Source organism: Mytilus galloprovincialis, chromosome 9, assembly GCF_965363235.1.
Source record: "Mytilus galloprovincialis chromosome 9, xbMytGall1.hap1.1, whole genome shotgun sequence".
Classification (NCBI taxonomy): Eukaryota; Metazoa; Mollusca; class Bivalvia; order Mytilida; family Mytilidae; genus Mytilus; species Mytilus galloprovincialis.
Window position 1 is genome coordinate 4624747 of NC_134846.1, and position 15429 is coordinate 4640175.

Here is a 15429-nt window from a genome sequence, read left to right on the forward strand (position 1 = left end):
ATAAAACATCGTATGAGGTTATTGTATACAACAAAATAAAAATTAAGCAGGAAGTACATGTATTTTACAATTATAATCACACTGAAAGTAAGACAAATTTATAAAACGATTGACGATGATTGCAAACGAGACTCTGAACGAATGTTGAAGAAAAACAAACATGCAACCTAAAACATACCATAAACGATAACTTTAAAAAATACCGAAATCTGAGGAAAGTTCAAACATGAACTGTCAAATGGTAAAATCAAAAGATCAAACACTTCAAATGAATGCATAACAGCTGTCATATTCATGACTTTGGACAGATATTTTCTTATGTAGAAAATGATGGATGAAACATGCTTTTATAGCTTACTTAACTTAAAATAAGCTTTTTGTTTAATGTTTATGTTATTGTCAACCGTATTTCAATGTCTTTGCCGTTCATATTTTTTGTATGTAGTGTCAATTGTATTGATATATTAAATAAAAGCCATTGTGTTATGTCAAAAATAAATTTCAATGTAGGTAATAATAGGCTAATCATTTAAATTGGATGGATTACATTGTCATTTCAGTATCCGTTCAGTTAACCTGATTTTTAATCTTAAATTATTTACATAAAATAATTTGAAAAAAATATTAACAGCGATATAAAATATTTTTCGACTTATTAGTTTAAAAAGTCTGTCTTGGTATCTTTCAACTTGTGTGTATAATGCATTAATATCCATGTGTTGGCTTCTAAATCTTTGAATACAAATGTATATTAACTGACCATTTAGTTTGCCATCGAAATAGATTTTATTAATGGTTTTGTTTGGAAATCCCTCTCAACCTGTACTTTCGATAATTTTGAATAAATCTTAAACTTTTTGCAGAATTGATCAATGTATTTGCATCACTAAGTATTATCATTCCGACAGAGAAAGTAATTATTAGGACTCCCAGAGTTCCTATAGCTTTGACTGATGTTCTGGTATCTGTAGCACTGATTTTCTTACTTCTTGCTGAAAGAAACCAATCTGTCTGAATGTGATGCATATATAATATAAATAGAATAATTGTTTTAATTAAAAAAAAAATCATCAATGTTGTTTTGTTTCGTACGTTTATCAAGAAATTGACGAGGAATTAATTGTTCTATTACAAACACCCCTTCAATATACATACATTGTTTCGCTAAATGTATGTTTACAACTTGTTATAAAAAAAATTGCCTTGAAATTCAGCCTATATCTGGCATCTTTTTGTAATTGCTAGTTTTATAAATTAGGACTGCATTTTATTCATCCAGTTTATTTTTGTACATGTATGTAATTTTCATTATTGTGTCATATTAGTATATTTGTATTATTGTATAATTTGTAATCAATACATGACACTTCAATAAAAAGAATCATCATTATCAATGAGAATTGTTTATTAAATTAATTAACAGAAAGGCTAAGCAACTACTTTGATGCCAAATGTTTAACAAATTAAGTATATTTACCTAGAGCGGTTTTCTTTTTATCAATTCTCAAATCTTCAATCAAATTAATAGCTTTCGTGTTCTCGTAAGTTGTTGAATTAACAACCTTTCGACAAACGCATACCAGATCTTCTTGGCCACAGTACAGGTTGTTTTTAGTTATGCTATTTTCACTACCACTGGTATACATCATGTTGTTTGTAGTAATGCTATTGTCACTGACACTGGTATACAGTATCGGTGTAGTGTATTGATCTATTTGTGCTTTAGGAGAAAAAACGTTCCTATATATTCCAGGTCAAACTTTATTATAATGTCAACAATATTACAAAATAAAGTGTTAAAGTTGACCGGTACCTTCGTATATAGATTTTCGTCTTTGAGACACAAAACCAATAGAAAGTAAGAGATTAAATTTAGATGTGTAATTACGACTGTTGTATGTTTAGCTTACGATATTTGAAATTATGTTTTTAGCCATCCATTTTAGTTTTTACCATGTATTGATGAGGTTTTATTGTGCAAAATTGCGGGAATTCATCATGAGACAACCTTTCTGAATGTTTAGAATAATTGTAAGGTTTACATTTTTCATACCATTGTTCGTAGCGTATTGATGCATACTACACTACAAGTCAAACTTTATTTTCATGCCTGTAACGCAACTGATTTTAACGCGGGCTAACTAACTGCTTGTTTAATTTAATAACGGGAATAAAGAAACAATATATATAACAGGTAGGTGTGGTGAAAGAGGTCACATGGTGTGCAAGCCGTAGCATTTTTGACTGCTAACGAGTATGTGTGATAGAGACTTATATTAAGCCTTGCAACAAGGCTTCTACGGTCCCCTATAACAGTTGTTGCAATGGTACTTAACGTGTACAGAGTGTGACACACCCTATACACGAAGCATAGCAATTCACGTTCCCATTCTGACCGGACGTGGCTAATTGCTTGATACATCCCGAACAACCAATCGGACACCCCTATGTACCGAGGTTTTTTACTGCTGATCTAGAAAAGACATGTAGTGACCTACTTCAATAACAAATTCATCTTTAGGGAGTTTTAAAGCGGAAAAAAATAATTACACGAATTTAGCCTTTTGAGTAGAAACTCGGATATTACAACCCATGTTATAGGAAAGGAGAGGCGAAAGATAACAGAAAGACATTCAAACTCTTAGGTAATAAAAAGCTGACTCAAAAAGAAAAAAGACCAACCGAAAAACATACAGAAAACACAACCTAGAAAACTAAAGACCGAGCAACACAAACCTCACCAAAATGGTGGTTAATATCAGGTGCTCCGACATTGTTAGCAGATCTTTTTTCGTAAGTAGCCATCTTTCTTTTGCTCATGTAAGTACAAACCTAGACATACATGTGAGTCTAGTTCGATAGGTCACATACGGGAAACGAGGTGACGGGATTGTGGTTTCGACATTAAGGTGGTACCTAACACTACAGGGAGATAACTCTGTAAAATCAGCTAAACGTTTGAATAACATCGGTTAATTTGTGAAAATTAAGCTTCTCAATGATCAAAATTAGTGGTTGTCAAACTGCTATATAACCAGTGTAATTTTTCTGATAAATTAGTTAGTTCAATTTTTTTTTCATTTTTATATTTTTGTCAAAATTTTATGAAAATTAAACGAGAAAAATAAAGTTTAGTCAAGGTGTTTGGTACCACCTTAAGAACATGTCCACTATCATCTGTGAAACAAATTTTTCATTACGGAAAACTAATTCGTAATGGCGTCCGTAAAACATACGAAAGGATTATTTCAAATTCAAAATCTATACTCGATATAAGTATAGTAGATAAGGGGAAAAACGGTGAAGATTTCAATAATGACATGTCAAGTTAGGGTCTTTAACTTTTAAAGCACTAAACGTGACTGAAATGCCCTCAGCATGTATCATAATGATACACACATTCCAAAATATGTGGTATGTATCAAATTTATCAGAATAGAAAACGAGCAAAGTATAATCTAGTCTTTGTAAGCAATACAATACAATGAAAAGCTGAGACTTAGAAAATAGTTAATACAAATCAAAAAATATTAATCAATAAAATGTTATCCATTATTTGTGAATACTAAAAACAGTTTACAGATCTTAGTCTGTGTTTTAATATGGATTTTGCAAATGAAAGAAGTCATTTAGTGAGAAACGTGCGTGACATTATGAGATTAATCAAATGGGTAATACAACAATCCATGACTTTCACACTATGAAGATATATATGTAATATAAAAACAGCACCCATCAGCCTGTATATTTCATTTATGTGTGTATAAGTTTGCTATTAGACCAAGATAACGGTTAATTGTATAAACGGAAAATGGCAAGTCAAACATTATGCGTTCACAAAACAAACAAACACAAATGCACATGTGATCTTGAACGACGTACCTTGATAACCAGCATTGCTTGTACAATAACCACTAAGTGGATCATTTGTGTGATGGTCGAACTGAAATTTGGCTTGATAGATTCCAGGACCGACTTGATATACATTGTCTATTATGTAGGTATTACTGTTTATAATTGTTTGTAATAGTCTCATCTGGCTAAATAACTAAAAAAAAATAATAAAAGTTATAATATTTAATTGGTTTGCTTAATATAAACATTTGTATATGATTTTAATTTCACACTATTGCATGGATATTTCTGTCGTTTCTAAGGATTGCCGTGGTTCCTTTTCGAATTTGTATCGTCATTTTATATTGATTTTTATGATGCCAGTTGTTTGGTAAGAGCTTGACATACACGCCCTCAACATGCTCTAAGAAACATATAGTTATGATTTGAATCTATTTGATGAAAAAAATCCTCATATAGCATAGAAAAAAGAAAATGTATGTGTTTTTTGTAAATTAGACAGAGAAACAAACTTAACGATACAAAAACTACATATAAGTCATCATTTTGGCTCGTTATATTATGTTTAAAGGGCTCTGTAAATAATTTAAATATATTTCTCACTCAAAAAAGATATCAATGGCACTAAGTTCCATAAGGAAAGCATAAACTATAAAGAAGAAGACAGGTTTTTAAAAGTGTTTTCAAATCATCACGCACGTTTTCAATGTAGATTAGCATTGATTAGTACACTGCAAAAAAAAATACTCAAATAATTCAAAGGACAAACAACACAGAAAAATCTGTGTGCAGTTAAGGTTCAAAAATGGTTATTTCGCGAATTTCTGTTGCATTGCAGATGTTTTATGAACTATATATATATATATAAAATGTATAGTCCCGTCGATGAAGCTAATTTGTTAAACGAAATTTTAGGTGAATAGACACCAAAAAAAAAACATAACAGCAATTTTTAAAACACTCATTAGCGTGTGATATTCTTAGGCATTTAGTCACTGTATCGGTTCATTTTAAAACTGGTACACGCCTACATTATTTAAATGTTCATTATTACTATTTTAAACATCATATATAAAAATCATATAAACACGAATGAATATATGATTCTCGATCACCTCAGCAACAAAATATAATAGCAAAACGCAAGTACCTAAATGTAGACAATGGTGGATTAAACCTAGTTTTATAGCGCTAAACCTCTCACTTTGTTGACAGTCCATACAATTCCGTTATATTTACTAAATGATGCATGAACTAAACAGACATAATAAATAAAATAGTCAAAATATGGGTCCATCAGTCATCATCGTGTAACAATTTTAAAAGGAACAATTTAACAGAACACAAAACATCTAACTACAAAAAGATTCATCGATTCGCGTGTCTGACGTCAGAAAATTTTATACGTTCCATATTTTTGTCGTTCAATATTTATACAAACAATTTTAAAATTTCACATGGACAATGTTAGCATACCGGGTAAAAAAATCAAAAGTATGTCAGAATTAATTTCAGAAATAGACCGAGATTTAAAATAGTCCAAAAGTTCTATGGAATTTATAAGAATCCACAAATAGTTCATTCCACTACGCGATTGAATGATTTTGACGTTTGCGGTTCAACGTATTTTCTAATTCATAATAAAAATATATCATAATGACATATTATAGAGCAATAACATACTGACGGGCTATTTTAAAGTACACAGTCAAGTTATAAGATACAAAGAAACACCAAAAGTCGCATATACAAAACACCAGCCAAAGGTCCCAAAATGACACAAGACGAACCATTCAAAGAGAAAAGTAACGGCTGGATTTATGGAAATGATGTATTACTAATAATTACATTACAGTTATGATTCTGAAAATTTTAAATACATTATTTTGATTGGATAACAACGCTTATGCATCATACTTAAATTCACCATCATATCCCAATGAAGCTTAACATTTATGATGAAACGCGCTATCACAAAAAAGTGCACTGGTTAATTAAAGAAATAAATGATAAAATTTGATTTTTTTTAAGATTATAGCGAGAAAACGTAATTATGGGTATTGAATTCTGTTTTGGTTATTTCAAACGGCTGTAAACGTGTTGACCATGCGTACATTTTTAGAGTGAAAGGCAAATGTACTTCGGTCAACGCTTTTACATCCTAATGAATTGTGTACATGTCCCAAGTCAGGAGCCTCTGGCCTTTGTTAGTCTTGTACATCTACGTTTTTTATGTAATCTAATGTTTTATAGTTTAGTGTGACGTTAAATTGTACTGAACTAGTACACAATTTTATTTAAGGGTCGGTTGAGGCCCACCTCCGGTGCGGGATTTTCCATCTGCGTTGACAACCCATTGGTGAACTTCGACTGTTGTCTGCTCTTTGGCAGGGTTGTTTTCTATTTGACATATTCTCCATTTCAATTCACAATTTTAAATCAATGCTTATTACCCTGAGTTTACATGTCGTGCCATTATACAGAGTAATAAATAATGTAACGACATATTCAATAAAATTAACGGTACCAATTTTCTTGCACCAGATGCGCATTTCGACAATACATGTCTCTTCAGTGATGCTCGTGGCCAAAATATTTGAAATCCAAAGCTTATATAAAAGGGAGAGCTATAATCCAAAAGGTCCAAAAAGTATAGCCAAATCCATGAAGGAATCAGAGCTTTGCATGAGGGAGATACATTCCTTCATTTATAATAATTTCTATCATTTTGTAACAGCAAATTTTAATAACAAAAAATCCGTATTTTTATGCCACTACCGAAGTACTGGTTACTTGGCTGGTGATACACTCGGGGACTAATAGTCTACCAGCAGAGGCTTTGATGATCCTTATGTAATTTAGTATATGTGCCACAATACAAATATTTACTCTACCGCATTATTCTCAAATAAGTAAACAATAATAATATGTAGTGTATCAACTTGGACACTTCGTTTCAGACTTTTTGTTACGTTATACTTTCAAATGTTTAAGGAATTTCCTGTTATCTTCTATGAAACGCGATGGTATGCATCAATAGAGTCCGTATTGTTTCTGGTATAGATATCAAACAGTTAGAAGTAGTGTGTTCTAATATTTTTTTTTTCGAATACCAATACAGAACCACTAAACTACACAAGAATATGACTGACAAACTTAAATATCATAGAAACCTAGTGTGAACTCTATTACCCCAGGGGGTGACAAAGTTTACTTTGCTCTGCGTATGTGTAAATCTATCTAGCTCTGTACTGAGTGGTATCATAATTACAGAAAAGAGATTAGGTCTTTTAAAAAGAAAAAAAATATCCGTAAAACAGATCCTATAACAATGGATATATTGTACATACTATCTTCAGCTAAAAAGGACACTTACTTCGATGTAATATGTGGGCAATTCTGTAGTCACATTTATCTTCAGTTCTGATGTTGTGTAATCTTTATTAAGTTGGTATTCACATGTTGCTTCTGATCTATAATGGTTGTCCTGTCGCCATGGGGAATTGCTAGTAAATACTAAACGAACAGAACATGACATCTCAGCTGCATACCAAAACACCAAAGTTACTCCTAACACCATAACTCTGTTTAAATTAATCAAGTTCTATTAAGATATGTTATTGCTTTGAAATTCAAATGTGTGTTCAAGCTTAATTAATTTGAAAAATAATGTAAATAGCTTGTTCTCTTTTTGAAACTATTTAGTACTGTCTTTTAGAAATTGCTATGCATATATTTTATTATTTTATATGTGCCATGTTGAAAACAAAATAATTACTTATGTATGATGATTCACATTTTTCGGCATACTTTTGCAAGAGTCAATGTTAAAGCAATGAATGAAGTTGAAAAATGTGGGATAAAAAGTAAAATCACAAAAATACTGAGCTTAGAGGAAAATCAATTCGGAAAGTCCATAATCACATGGCAAAATCAAATAAAAAAACGCACCAAAAACGAATGGACAAGAACTGTCATATTCCTGACTTGATATAACTTTTTTACTTTTTATGAAATAAGTCTATGTTTTTATGGTTATCATGATTAAGATACTTGGTGTACTTGAACATCCTGTCATTATGTTTTCTCGTATACTTGTCTTTCATGTTTGCAAATGTGCAATGTCTGTATGCCTTTTGGTGTCGATTCATATAGCGTTGCTCTGTTCTTATACATCCCCTTATTGTGCTATTGTACAACATGTTTGTATGCTTGTCGTTCAATTTTGCTTTGTGCTTGTTTTATATGTCTTTTTATGTTTCTTTGATACATATATGACCTTGCTCTGTACCTATACATCCCGTTATTTGTGTTGTTGTACTTAAGTAAATTGTGAATTCTTGCCTTTAATGTTATCAATATGCCTGGTCTATATGACATGTTGTGCTTCTTTCTTACATATTTCTTTTTTTTTTAGGTATTTAGATTATAACACAATGTTGACTGCTGTGCCCCTATTTATGACTTTTTTACTTAATATATCTCTTTGTTTTGTTCAGGCATCGTTTTCAATATAATGAAATATGACTTGACTCTCATACAAGTGAGAGGTTTAGTAATCTGTGAAATCAGGTTCAATCCACCGTTTTTTACATTATGAAATGTCCACCATTTTTTACATTAGAAAATGTCTGTACCAAGTGAAGAATATGACAGTTGTTAACCATTCGTTTGATGTGTTTAAGCTTTTGAATTTGCCATTTGATTAGCATGATTAGGGACTATCCGTCTTGAATTTTTCGCAGAGTTCAGCATATTTGTGGTTTTACTTTTTACTCTATTATATTTTACATTTTTCGTTTTATTTAAATATACAAATAGTTAGAAAACAAATGATGTCACATTGGCAATAAATTGTTCAGACATATTTTAAAATATAAGTAGTTTAACATACCTGTAATAATAGTAACCCATCTTGTCTGCAGTTATAACGTATCTTTGGTTTGTACGATGCATCTGTGTCAATTCAATTCATACGATATACATTTGATTTATAAATGTTTATAACCTCAAATATAAATCCTTCAACATGTTTGAATACTCAAATAAATTCAATTTAAATTAACTTTACAAAGGTAATAGTAGTTACTAATAATTGTGGTTTTTCTGAAAGTAAATAGAACGACGTCGGCTTCATTTTGATTAAGCATTATCTTAGTCATATAATATAAATGGGGGCAAGCTTGACTATTTGCATATAATTAATTGAATTTTAAATTCTCAAATGAATTTATTTTTAAGTGATTTTAAATCGATGAACGCAAGGTCACTTTTACATTCAATTTGTTGATTCGTAAGAATTAATTTAGAATGTTAAGGTATAAATGCCACTAAAATGAATCAATACCACATAATGTATACATGGTATGCTACAGCTTAAAACATTGGTGCCTAGTAGAGTTGTTATGACATGGCTGATTTTCAACATAAGCGAACCCTTAATGTTGTGTGTGAATCTAAACTGTATATCGTATTATCTGAAATAAACACTGATATTTTTTTACTATTATTATAGTATTAATGAATGGGTGTTTTTATAATGGTCCTATTATATGTCCAAGGTCTGTAATAATGGTAGAGGAAGTCTGTAATGGCGCGAGGCAACGCCGACTCAAGCGTCAATCCTGTAAAAAAAACTTCGTAGGGGCAGTAAATAGAAAAACGGAAATCAAGGAAAATGCTTGTTTTACATCATTCAAATTGCAAGGTAAGACAGTACAATTCAAAATCGATACTGGTGCTCAAGTCAACATCTTACCGCTTTCAATTTACAAGAAATTGTCAAACGTCAAATTAAGCAAATCTTCGACTTCTCTTACTTGCTATTTAGGAGATTAACTCAAAGTCATAGGAACATGTTCGTTGTATTTAAAAGACAAAAACTGTGAATTATTTGTGACGGACACAAACCAATCTCCGCTATTAGGATTCAAGGCGCCAAATGAGTTAGGTCTTATTTATGTTATTATGACGGTACAAGCAGACGTTGACGATCCAGTCAAATCGTTTCCGAAAGTCTTTACAGGCTTAGGATGTCTAGAAAAACCGTACCATATCAAAATAGACTCAAGCGTCAATCCTGTAATAAACCCGCCGAGAAAGGTACCCGCCGCACTTCGAAAAAAGCTCAAAGGTACATTAAAAGAAATGGAAGACAAAGAAGTAATCCGAAAGGTCGACGAACCAACACACTGGGTGAATTCGTTGGTTGTTGTAGAAAAGCCGAAAACAGGAAAGTTGAGGATTTGTTTAGATCCAAGAAATTTGAATAAAGCGATAAAAAGAGAACATTTTGCGCTACCAACAAAAGAGGACATAACCACACGACTGACAGGTGCTAAATATCTAAGTAAACTAGACTGTAATAGTGGATATTGGCAGTTACGCATAGATAAATGAAGCCAGCTCCTTACTACGTTTAACTCTCCATTCGGGAGTATTGCTTCTTACGAATGCCTTTTGAAATTAAATCGGCACAAGAAGTATTTCAAAAACGAGTGTCACAATTGTTTGAAAACTTAAAAGGAGTTGAAACTGGTATCGACGATATTTAGTGTGGGGAACAACGCGAAAGGAACACGATGATAGACTTTGCTCAGTTCTTAACAGATGTCAAGAGGTTGGACTTACGTTAAATGCCGAAAAATGCAAGTTTCGAGTAAAAGAGGTGACGTACATAGGACATACCCTAAGCGCAGATGGAGTAAGACCCGATCAGGAAAAAATACGGGCTATCAAAGAAATGCCGGCTCCAACAGACAAAAAAGGAATACAACGACTACTAGGGACAATTAATTATTTAGCAAAGCTTGTTTCGAATATTTCAGCAGTTACAGAGCCTATCAGAAAGCTGTTAAAAGAAGAAAACGAATTCATTTGGACACATGAACAGCAACAAGCATTTGGGAAACTTAAAGACATTATAACTAGGAATCCAGTATTAAGTTTCTACGATGTGTCAAAACCAGTTACTGTAAGTTGTGATGCATCCCAATGCGGCCTAGGGGCAATGATGATACAGGACAATAAACCTGTTACATATGCATCATTGACAGATGCCTAAAGCAGATATGCCAACATAGAAAGAGAATTACTTGGTGTACTATTTGGATTGGAAAGATTTAATGATTACACGTATGGTAAACACATAAATGTTGAATCTGACCACAAACCGTTAGAGATGATTGTGAGAAAATCTCTAGGGTGTGCTCCGCCACGACTACAGAGGATGTTACTGGGGTTACAAAAATATGACTTCTCACTGAAGTACATACCAGGGAAGGATTTAATAGTTCCAGACATGTTATCGCGAGCGCCGAAAAAGAGCAACACAAATAATGAAGTGGAAAATGATATAGAGTGTTTCGTGAACATGGTCATAAGAAATACATCAATGTCTAATAGAAATCTTTATCAAATAACGGAAGAAACGTCAAAGGATGGTACCTTACAAACACTGACCAGGCTAATAGTAGACAGCTGGTCAGATGAGAAAAACGAGGTTCCCAAGGCGGTTTTTGAATAATGGAATTTCCGGGATGAATTATCAAACATAAATGGAACTATCCTAAAAGGAGAAAAGATAGTTATACCAGCGAGTATGAGAAAGAATATTCTCAACAAACTACACGAAGGACATTTGGGAATAGAAAAAACCCGACAATTAGCAAGAGACTATCTTTTGGCCAGGCATTAATGCACAGATTACTGATTTTATTTCGAAATGCAGTGTGTGCTTAGAAAGTAGAAGATCAAACTCAAAAGAGCCGATGTCAGAAAGTGAATGTCCGGATCTACCGTGGATGACAATTGGTACCGATATTTTTTATTGGAACAATAACAATTACCTAATCATTGCATAGTTTTTGCGAGACACGGCATACTAACAAAAGTCCGAAGTGATTCAGGATCGCAATACGTATCAGCTGAATTTCGACAATTTGCAGAATCATGGGGATTCACACACACAGTGTCTAGTCCACACTATCAACAGTTCAATGGATTAGCCGAGAGATTCGTTCAAAGCGTCAAGAAAATGCTAAGCAAATCTAAACAGGACGGAAAAGATCCGTATATTGCTATGTTAAAATACAGAAATACGCCGTTGGAAAATATTGAGTCACCAGCTCAACTTTTAATTAATAGAAGACTGAGGACAACTATTCCGGCAATAAAGAACCGTTTGAAACCAAAATGCGGTAATTTGAAGAACACGCAAACCAAAATGAAACAACAAAAAATGGACCAAAAACAATATTACGATAAAAGTTCAAAACCATTACCTGAATTACAACCGGATGACACTATTCGATTCTAGCACAAGCCGATAAGAAAATGGGACCAAGGAACTGTTGTAAAAAATAATAACACTCCGAACTCATATGTGATTGAAACACAAGAAGGACAAATTTCAAAAGAAACAGAAAACATTTAATGAAAACAAAAGAGGACAAAATCAAACAAACATCTTTAGAAAAAGCAAATGAAAACAATCACAACGACAATATAATTGATGAACAATCTACAGAACCATCGTCTGTTAGAGGAAGTGAAAGATCTGTCAAAAGACCTACTCGACTAATAGAGGAGTGTTAAATTCTTAAGGAAATCTGAGTAGTGCCGTAAGGGACAGAATAATGCCCTTGCTCAGATTTATCGAGTAGGAAAAGGCAGGAGAGTCTATCCTGACCTTACGTTTGTATGAAATTATTTAAATAGATAATCACAATTTCTTCAAATTTGTTCATCAAAATTATTTAATTCAGTATACATTTATAACTTATTCCAGAAATCATTTTCTCTATTTTCTTTATTGATCAACATGTGATTTTCTAAAGTAATTTCGTATGATCGTTAAATTGCATGCTGTCTGTAAATATTTATCGTAGTTAATTAGATTCAACATACAACACAAGCTGGCTAGACTTTCATTGTGACTTAATGAACTGTGTTAAATTAATTGCTTGTCTCAAGAGGGGGTTGTAATGATGTTGCTATATCATCTGGTCAATGTTTACGTTTATAGATACTCCGCCTATCTTATCTTGATTGACAATTGAACAGTTACACGTGCTTAAAGTTCATTGACTTTATCTATCTATAACACACTGGGGTTTTATAACATGTGCAGTTCTATATCATGTAGTCTTATATAATAAACATGTATTAATTATATGAATTAACTCAATTGGCCTCTCACGATGGTAACATAACATACTCTCTTACTCTTTTAATGACAGTTTAATTTGAAAAAAAACCAATTTGTACTTAATCATGGTAAAGCTTTAAATATACCAAATAACTAAGATAATAAATTGTAAGAAGTTACTAAATTATAATCCTGGTACCTTTGATAATTATTATGTTATGTGTTGAAAAACGGGATGAACAGTGATCCCTCTGTATGATTCTTTAATGTTGGTTGCTGATTACTAAATTTAATAAAATACAAAAAGGTATTATACTCTTTACAACTTAATTTTAATAACCTTAATAATACCTCAGCGAAATTAAATCAACATCAGCAGTTGCATAGACCTAGTGGTTGTAAATGAATGCTATTTACTTTAGACGCATGTTTTGTCTACAAAAGACCCATCGGTGACGCTTGAATAAAACAAAATAACAAAAAACAAATAAAGTACGAAGTTGAAGAGCATTGGACACTAAAAATATTATTACCAATGCCAATGACAAATTTGATGTTTTTTTTGCAATATCAGCAATTATAATTTGTTTATGTCTACTAGAAAAAAACAATGTGCTTACCAATAATTATATTAAGCATGTTTAGGTCATTCCAATTTATGAAATTATCATGAAAACCCCTTTTGATTTGGTTCTGATTATTGCTTGTTTTCTTCCTACATTTCTTTCCTGTGCTGTTTGGTTGATTTTAGGATGTCGCTTAGATATTTTAATTTAGTACATGATATCGAACAGTAACGTACGCTTCGCAACTGACACTGACACCTTGTTCCGGAATACTTATCCATGTATCCGGACACTCGTTTTCTTGTTATGTCTAATTCTTTCTAAAGTTCTTATTGCCATACTTACTGCAGTCAAGGAAGGACTTCAGAAATATTCCGAAACGGCATATTCAAAAAGTGGTGTTAATCAGATAGGGATACTGAAAAATTCAAAAGAGTTACTGGTGAATTTACAAACTATCATTAAATCATAGTACCAACATTAAACCTTTGATTTTTCAGCTCTTTACACCACTATTCCAAATACTAAACTTAAAGCTCGACTAAAAAAAAACTCGCCAGCTTATGTTTCTTTAACAAAAAGGACACTAGACGCTTTAAATATCTAGTTTTGGGCAGGAATTTAGCTTACTTTGTGAAAAGTCATACAGAGTAAACCAAAAAATACACCGAAGAGGATATCACTGCCATGCTGGACTTTTTAATTGACAAAATGTTTGTTGATTTGCAGGAAATTCTTACCCTTCCGGAGCATGCACCTAATTTCAATCCCGGTTTTTAATGGAGTTCGTGTTGTTTCTTATTTATTATTTATAACTATTGATGTAAATTTGGTTTTGTGAGTCTTTGTTTACTCCATGGTTTTCATTGGTATTGTCTTGTTGAATTTAGAGGTTTGGTCTTCCAACAGACTATTGGAATCCTAATTGGTACGAAATGCGCTCCCTTTCTTGCAGATTTGTTACAGATAGGAGAAAAGAAATTAGCCCAGTCTTTTAATTTCACATTTCAGTATGTTGATCATGTACTGTCTCTTAATAATAATAGATTCAGTGATCACATATCTTGACTTACATCTAGAAATTGACAATGAGGGTCGGTTGAAAATAAAACTTTACGACAAAAGAGATGATTTCAGCTTTCAAATTGTGAACTTACCATTTCTAAGTAGCAAAATTCCAGCAGCACCTGCATACGGGGTATATATCTCCCAATTGATACGATATTCCCGTGCTTGCATTTCCTATCATGATTTTCTTGATAGAGGGTTGCTGCTCACAAGGTAGCAATTAAACCAAGAGTTTCAAATGGTGACGTTGAAATCATCCCTTCGTAAATTTTACGGACGCCATCACGAGTTGGTTGACCGTTATGGAATAACCGTTTAACAAATGATATCGGGTATGGTCCTTACGTGGTAACTACAATCCCCTTCCCTTTCATGAATGTGACCTACCGAATTAGACTATTTACCGGATTTGTTATCACATAAGCAACACGACGGGTGCCGCATGTGGAGCAGGATCTGCTTACCCTTCCGGAGCACCTGAGATCACCCCTAGTTTTTTGGTGGGGTTCGTGTAGTCTATTCTTTAGTTTTCTATGTTGTGTCGTGTGTGCTGTTGTTTGTTTGTCTTTTTCATTTTTAGCCATGGCGTTGTCAGTTTGTTTTAGATTTATGAGTTTGACTGTCCCTTTGGTATCTTTCGTCCTTCTTTTACATTTAGTATATCCAAGTGAACTTGAAATTAAAGATACTACCGACACAGATTAATCTGCTTCATATTTAGACATTCTTCTCGAAATGACTACTGATGGTAGTTTAAATACCATTATGACAAAACTGTGTAAGGAATCATAA

At 32.6% G+C, this 15429-nt stretch overlaps 1 protein-coding gene across 1 annotated transcript; it reads right to left on the minus strand.

The window, feature by feature from the left end:
* Positions 1-516: 516 nt before the first annotated feature.
* LOC143046598 (uncharacterized) lies at positions 517-8825 on the minus strand. The gene is made up of 5 exons (XM_076219749.1): positions 8750-8825; positions 7232-7439; positions 3883-4048; positions 1478-1720; positions 517-992 (listed from the first exon to the last, which is right to left on the minus strand). The coding sequence occupies exons 1-5, from the start codon at positions 8809-8811 to the stop codon at positions 790-792; spliced, it is 882 nt and encodes a 293-aa protein (XP_076075864.1). The 5' UTR covers positions 8812-8825; the 3' UTR covers positions 517-789.
* Between the last annotated feature and the right edge of the window lie 6604 nt (positions 8826-15429).

Bases quoted from the DNA above. Each gene is read 5' to 3' on its own strand.
- LOC143046598 (XM_076219749.1), bottom strand. From the start codon at position 8,811: ATGCATCGTACAAACCAAAGATACGTTATAACTGCAGACAAGATGGGT. The intron at 7,440-8,749 runs GTATGTTAAACT...TAATTTAAACAG, and splicing joins ATGGGTTACTATTATTACAG to AGTTATGGTGTTAGGAGTAA. The intron at 993-1,477 runs GTAAATATACTT...GGTTTCTTTCAG, and splicing joins TAAAAAGAAAACCGCTCTAG to CAAGAAGTAAGAAAATCAGT.